Source organism: Ovis canadensis, chromosome 12 (genome assembly GCF_042477335.2).
Source record: "Ovis canadensis isolate MfBH-ARS-UI-01 breed Bighorn chromosome 12, ARS-UI_OviCan_v2, whole genome shotgun sequence".
In the NCBI taxonomy this organism is placed as follows: domain Eukaryota; kingdom Metazoa; phylum Chordata; class Mammalia; order Artiodactyla; family Bovidae; genus Ovis; species Ovis canadensis.
Window position 1 is genome coordinate 90,679,899 of NC_091256.1, and position 6,894 is coordinate 90,686,792.

General features: G+C 55.3%; 1 protein-coding gene across 1 annotated transcript; it reads left to right on the forward strand.

Annotated features, from left to right (window-relative positions):
• The first annotated feature begins 953 nt into the window (after positions 1–953).
• LOC138416203 (alpha-1,3-mannosyl-glycoprotein 4-beta-N-acetylglucosaminyltransferase-like protein MGAT4E) lies at positions 954–5,256 on the forward strand. The gene is made up of 3 exons (XM_069545006.1): positions 954–2,423; positions 3,181–3,337; positions 4,008–5,256. Exons 1-3 carry the CDS (start codon positions 2,352–2,354, stop codon positions 5,153–5,155), a joined length of 1,377 nt encoding a protein of 458 aa, XP_069401107.1. The 5' UTR covers positions 954–2,351; the 3' UTR covers positions 5,156–5,256.
• The last annotated feature ends 1,638 nt before the right edge of the window (positions 5,257–6,894 follow it).

Sequence of the window (6,894 nt, forward strand, 5' to 3'; positions counted from 1 at the left end):
GTAAAGCCTCTAGAAAGATTCATAAGAGAATATCTTTGCAACTCTAGTATACAGTATTTCTTAAACAGGGTTTTAAAAAGCAGTGACCATAAAAGAAAAAAAGTACGTTGAACATCAGAGTAGTCCGTGACTATTTAAGTTTTTAAAGTATTTTTATTCATTTATTTTGCCTGCACCATGAGGCACGTGGGACCTTAGTTCCTGGACCAGGGGTCGAGCCTGTGCCCCTGCGGTGGACGCAGTCTTAGGCACTGGATCGCCAGGGAAGCCCCTGTACATAACTTTTTAATGCAAGGAAAAACAATTTTTCTAGAGATTCTTTATAACCATCCTAACCTCAGAACAAAGCTTTTAATGGCTTTTGTTTGCTTGCTTTTTTGTTTTTTGATTCCCAGAGGAGAAAAGAGAGGCGGGAAGGGGGAAAGCTTGGAAGAAGATTCAAAGAGGGGAAGAGAGGAGGGGAGAAAAGTCTTTAGTTCAAAAGGTTCTGTCTGGTTAGAAGACTACAGTTCTTAGGTAGGGGGACTAGTCAATACCACACTATTATGGATAAAGAAAGCGTGATGGACACACAGAGACACACACAGAGGAATGCCGTGTGGCCACGAAAAGAAGGAAATCCTGCCGTTCGCGACCAGGACAGAACCTGAGAGCACTCTATTAAATGAAATGAGTCAGACAGAGAAAGACAAACTTTGTACGATCTCAGTGGTCTGTGAAATCTATAAATAAACAGCAGCCACAGAAGCGATCAGATTTGTGGCTACCAGAGGTGGGGTGGGAGCGGGCGCTAGAGGAAGGTCATCGAAAGGCTCAAACTTACAGGCATCAGATAAGCGGGTCCTGGCGACGTAATGGACAGCAAGGTGGCCGCAGTGATCGCTACCGTGGAGTATATTTGACGGCTGCTGAGGAAGTAAATCTTAAAAATTCTCATCATAAGGACATTTTTTTCCTTTTTTTTTTTCTTTTTGGTATCTGTATGAGGCGACGAATGTTAATTTATGCTGGTAATCATTTTGCAGTTTATATAAGTAAAGTTATTATTCTGTTTACCTTAAGCTGGGGAGGGAGAGAAGAAAGAACTGAAATATATTCTTAATAAAGAAAAAGGCCAGAGAAAGAGAAGAGAGGGGAACTTCAGAGGCCTGGGCAGTCCTGGGCCCGGGGGAGAACTGGAGCTTTGGGACCAACTTGTGATGCCTTAGAGACCCAGCATGCAGCCTGGGATGGGGGGCAGGTTGGGAGCTCTCCAGTCGGGGAAGGGGTTCTTCAATACCCACCCCTCATCTACTGACTCAAACTGACAGTTAACTTCCAGACTCCTGGGCTTGAGACAAAAGCCTGGAAAGCTGGCTTGCAGACTTGACCCTGGCCTCACCCAGAAGCAGGTACCGGCCACGAGGCTGGGGTGCTGAGCAGCCCCCATTCAAGGTGAACAAGGGTTGTCAAGCAGGGTCCCCCGGGAGGGATGCCCAGGTTCGGCCACTTCAGAAGAGCCCTCTGGGCCCCCGTCTTGCAGCATTAAAGGGTTTTCTCCTTGATCTCAGGGAAATCTCTGCTCTGGGATAAACCCTCAAAGCACCTTTTCTATGAGAAAAAAATCTCCATGGACATAATACTCTAAACCTGGTCAAGACGTCACGTAATTAGGAATTTCCAGCCACTTAAGGGTTCCACCCTCTGACCAGCCAGGGATGGGAGAGAGACATGAACTAATCATCTTCCCTCGGTCCCTCTGACTTGACTCAGAACCTTCTAATCTGTCAACCATAATCCCGGGAAGGAGCAGGCTCAGAAGGCAGTGAGAGCTGATAGAGGAGGCCCTGTCGCTGGCCAGTCACACCCGGGCGGAAATGCCAGTTGAGTCTGAGGCCTGGGGAAGGCCTAATTAACGCCGAGCCCTGCCTGTCCTCTTGGCAACGCGTCCTTTGGGTGGGGTTGCCGCTCCAAGAGCAGATACAGGACAGACGTTGCTCCGGTCTCAACTGGAAGCCCCAACGGAAGAGAAGAAGGGGAGGGGGCTGGACGCAACCAGCCCCCTTGGCCTCGGTATCTCCGGAGGCCATCAGCCTTGGCCTCTGTCTCCCGGGGGCCATCAGCCTTGGCCTCTGTCTCCCGGGGGCCATCAGCCTTGGCCTCTGTCTCCCGGGGGCCATCAGCCTTGGCCTGTCTCCCGGGGGCCATCAGCAGGGGCAGGTCAGCAGGGCAGGAAGGCTTCCGGAGACTCCAGGAGAGGCGGGGAGGAAGTGGAGCCAGAGCGCGCCAGGCCCACTCCTGCCTGTCTCCACAGAGCCGCTCCCGCTCCCCGCACTGTGCACGGCTGCCTCTGCAAGTGCCTCGTGGTCATCATGTCCCTGGTCCTCCTGGGCTCCTTCCTCCAAGAGAGGGTTGAAGAGCAACTTATGTACAGCTTACTGGTGGTGAGTCCCCGGGAGTCCCCTCAGACCACGTGCCGGTCCTTCAGCGGGGAGTCTTCCCAGTTACGCAGACACCCTAGCCTCACCGCGTGCACTCTAAGGAGAAAGCTCTGGAAGGATCAGGAGAGGGTCAGATCAGTGCTGAGCCAGCCTTGATACAAAGTTGGGGTAAAGGCGAGGAGGAAGGGAGGGCGTTCACCTGCGCAGGGGCTGCCAAGACCCGCCTGCCGGGAGGGCCACCTGGGGGCCACATCCCTGAGCCCCAAAGGAACTCCCCAGCAGCGGGCACTGCTGCACCTGGAGGAGACCGAGTCCCACCCGGGCCATGCCCGGGCCTAGAGCCCTCGCTGTTCTGGAAGGCCTCAGACCAGCCCGAGCTTAGCATAGGGTTGGTGAAGGAAGGTGCTTCAGAGATGTGTGTGCGGTCAGAAATGGCCAAAACAGAGCTGAGCACAGGACCAGACACCAGCCTTCAGCGTCTGTCGCAGAGCCCAGCACGGGCTGAGCCAAGTTAAGTGACCTTTGCCAGCTCGAGGGTGGAGTAGTCAGACACAGGCCGGGTAGGGCCAGGTGAGTCTCCAGGCTGCATAAGCCAGGCCCTTCCAGTCGGCCTTCTGCACAAGCTGGGGGACCCCTAACCCTTTTAGAGAGCCTTGTGTGTGTCCATGATGAGGGGGGTACTGGTTGGCCGCATCCCAGGCTTGCCTGGCCTGGCTCTCAGGGGAAAGCCCAGGGCTGACGCTCACCTTACTCTGAGCAGGAGGAAAAGAAGAAAATTCTGTGGCAACTCAGCCATCAGCAAATCAGCTCCGAAGTCGAGAACCGTCTGCAGGCCTTCAGGGACATGGAGAAAGCCTCCCCGGGGCTTCAAAGCGCCAAGTACAAGCTCCTGGCCGGGGCCCCTCCCCACGAAAAGAGTGAGTAGGCACAAGGTGGTGGCCAGACTGGGAGACGGCAGACCAGGGCACAGACCGGCCAGGAGGAGGAGGGCGGGGACAGAGGGTGCTCCAAGCCTGGGCCGGCCGCGGAGTGCAGGGCAGGCGTCTTTGCTCCGTACCTGCCCGCGCCCACGTGAGCGACAGGCTAAGAAGCACAGAGCAGCCTCTCAAGGACTGTCCATCAGGGAAACTCACTCAGGACAGGCCCCTCAGGGAGGGGGACAGGTGGGAGAGGGCCTGGCCAGACGGGGAGGGGCAGAGATAGGGACCCTGGGCTCCACACTGCTAGGGCCCACGGGTCTACACAGTTCCCCGAAGAGCCTCCAACCCAGGTCTGGCAGACACACAGCCACTAGGATAACTCTGAGGTCAAGGCCAGAAAACATCCCATTGGACCTGGCAACCTTCTCCATCGAAGGGAGCATTGTCCTTCAAAGGACACCCCCCACGCCCCCCGCCCCTGCCCCGGCCAACAGCCTTTCAAAACAGAGAGGGAAGCAAGCCGCATCCCTCTCCTGCCCAGCAGTCAGCTCTCCCTGGGAATGGAAGTGGGCAGTTGTCTCGGGCACTGGCCCTTAGGGTGGCCGTGGGGGGAGGCCTGGGACCTGCCCACCCTCGGGAGGTGCTAACCGCTGCTCCCCGCTCCCAGAGCTGCTGACGGCGGGCGTCTCCTCGGCACTGCATCCCCACGAGAGCCACCTCCTGGACACCCTGCGGTCCCTGTTCCAGGCGTCCTCGGGCCCCGAGCTGGGCTGTGTCGTGGTGCTGGTGTCCCTGTCAGACTCCGACCCTGAACGGCTCAGCCAGACGGTGGCCAGCATCTCTGACCTCTTCCGAACACACATCGAGGCCCGGCAGCTGCTGGTGCTCCAGGGCCAGCTCGGCGGGCCCCCTCCCCTGGGGACCCTGAGGCCCGAGGACCACCCTTCGCCCTGCGAGGGCCTGTACTCCGCGCAGAAGGCCGACCACGCCCTCCTCATGAACTTCGCTGCCAACCTCTCCGAATACTTCCTGATGCTGGACGACCAGGTTCGCTGCAAGCCCAAGTTTATTTCCACCATCTACTGGACGCTGTCTGCTTGGAAGGAGCTGCCTTGGGTGACCCTGGAGTTCTCGAGCCTGAGCCTCGCGGGGAAGGTGCTCCACTCCAGCGACCTCCCCCGCCTGGCCTCCTTCCTCCTCGTCTTCCCCAGGGACACCCCCACGCATGTGCTCCTCTCTGAGTTCCCTCTTCTCCTGGCCCAGAACACGCCGATCCGCTTCGGCTCCTCAGTCTTCCACCATGCGGGCAACCGTTCCGGGCTGGAGAGCTCCTGCTTCCCTGCAGACAAGGAGAAGGTCTTTGGTGAGCCCGACAACCCCACAGCCAGTGTGCGCACAGACATGGTGATGCTGTTCAACAACATCCCGCAGTACGCCTACACCCTGAACAAGGAGAGCTTCGCCACCCTCAACCCCGTCCGAGGCAATTACCTGACGGTGATCCTGGAGAAGCCCCAGAAGGTCACCCGCATCGAGGTGCTGACGGGCTCCGACAAAGACAGGAAGCACCAGCTGCAGCGAGGGCAGGTGGAGCTGGGCTATGGGCCCCTGGAGGACCTCCAGGGCTGTGCTCGCTACACCCTGCTCGGCCCCGTGGTGGAGGGACGCCTGGACCAGGTGGTGTCTTATGAAGAAGACTCCCTGGAGGCGCTGGGCTGCATCCGGCTGCTGGTGCTGGAGGCCCAGGAGTCCTGGCTTCTGATCAGGCAGATCAAAGTCTGGACCACGGAGTATGACGAGGAAGAGGAGGTGTAGACCGCGCTGCGGGGAACCGGGAAGGGTGGGGCTTGGAGATGGAATCGGCTCGGCTGGCAAGAAATAAAGCTAGAAATTGGTCAAGGCCTGTTCACTCTTGAGCTGGGTGAGCACGTAACTTGTTCTCCTGCCTGGGACACTGTTGAGAGTGATAGTGAAAGGAAGCAATAGTGAAACTGTACAGGTCAGCAGACATAACCGGCCTGCCCCAGGCAAGCTGAGAGGCACTGTCACTCCAACTCTTGATTTTCGTAGGCTGCATCAGAGAGCAGGTGCAGACCAATGAGGGCCACCAATGAGACAACACCCTTCTGGCTTCTGGGGTCCAGAGAGGGGGAGGGAGGCACCAGGAACTGCCTTGATTCTCATCCACACACAATTATAACATCCCAAGATCTTTCCAGGAAGAACCTGTCACTTCTCCACAGTTGTGACAGCACCATGATCCTGGAGGGGCTGACAGCGGCTCACGTCCACACGCCTGTCTCGGTCAGTTCAGGCCGTTATATTCCAGGGGTTATAGACAACAGGACTTTACTTCTCATGTCCTGGAGGCTGGGAGTCCAAGGTCAACGTGCCAGAAGGTTCAGCGTCTGGGGAGAGCCCACCTCCTGGTTCACAGACACTGTCTCTCTGCTGCGTCCTCACACGTGCACCAAGGGGGCAGGGGGCTCTCCGACTTCCTTTATGAGGGCACTAATCCTATTCGAAAGGACCCCTCCCTCAAGCCCCATTCGCCTCCCAAAGGCTCCACCTCCTACTGCCATCCCCTTGAGGGTTAGGATCTCAAAGTATGAGTTCTGGGGTCGGGGGGACACACACACCACAGGAAGACCCAAGCCTCTAAGGTGTCACGGTTAAGACCTTGCTGGAGGAAAGCCTGCTCAGCCTGCTCAGCTGGGACTCAGGAACGGACGCGCCAAGTATTCATGACTCTGCTAGAACTGTGTTTACACATGCGCACTTTTCCAAGGAGAGGGCAATTCACTTTCACCAGAGAACTGAAATGCCCGTTATCTGCCTCATAAAGTTATGAATAGCTGAACCAGCAGCTATAACCTTCTGGAGGAAAGAAACAATATGTAACTTGGAAATCTTTCTATGCCCATCGAAAAATAAGGAGTCAGAATTGCACATTCCTGCCCGTATCTATTGAGGAAACATTTGGGTACAGACTCAAGGTCAGTAGTAATAATATGAACCAAACTTGAGTGACACCAACAAAGAACTTAATGCAAACATCAATAATTAAAATTAAATGCAACATAGGTACCAGTTCTCTTTCATTTGATGAACGAAATTGATGAAGCCCAATAAAAACATAAATGAAAGGGTTTTGTAGGGTTTTGAAATTTTTCCTGAAGTTAACTTTTAAAAAAATAGTGTTTGAATATAACTAGTTGCCTCTCCCTGGGATATATTCAGCCACTTCACTAGAAACAGGGTAACATCACGGAAGACCATGCATGCACATACGCTCGGTCGCTCAGTTGTGTCCGACTCTTTACAACTGTGGACGGCAGCCCGCCAGGCTGTTCTGTCCATGGGACTCTCCAGGCAAGACTACTGGAATGGGTTGCCATTTCCTCTCCAGGGGATCTTCCCCACCCAAGGATCAAACCTGCATCTCCTGCACTGGCAGGCGGACTCATTACCAGTGAGCTATACATCTAAAAAAGATTAAAAAAATACCATGTTCCTTGTAATACGTGTTAACCAGTAAAATGAATGCAAAGTCT

Bases quoted from the DNA above. Each gene is read 5' to 3' on its own strand.
- LOC138416203 (XM_069545006.1), top strand. From the start codon at position 2,352: ATGTCCCTGGTCCTCCTGGGCTCCTTCCTCCAAGAGAGGGTTGAAGAG. The intron at 2,424-3,180 runs GTGAGTCCCCGG...TACTCTGAGCAG, and splicing joins TTATGTACAGCTTACTGGTG to GAGGAAAAGAAGAAAATTCT. The intron at 3,338-4,007 runs GTGAGTAGGCAC...CCCCGCTCCCAG, and splicing joins GGCCCCTCCCCACGAAAAGA to AGCTGCTGACGGCGGGCGTC.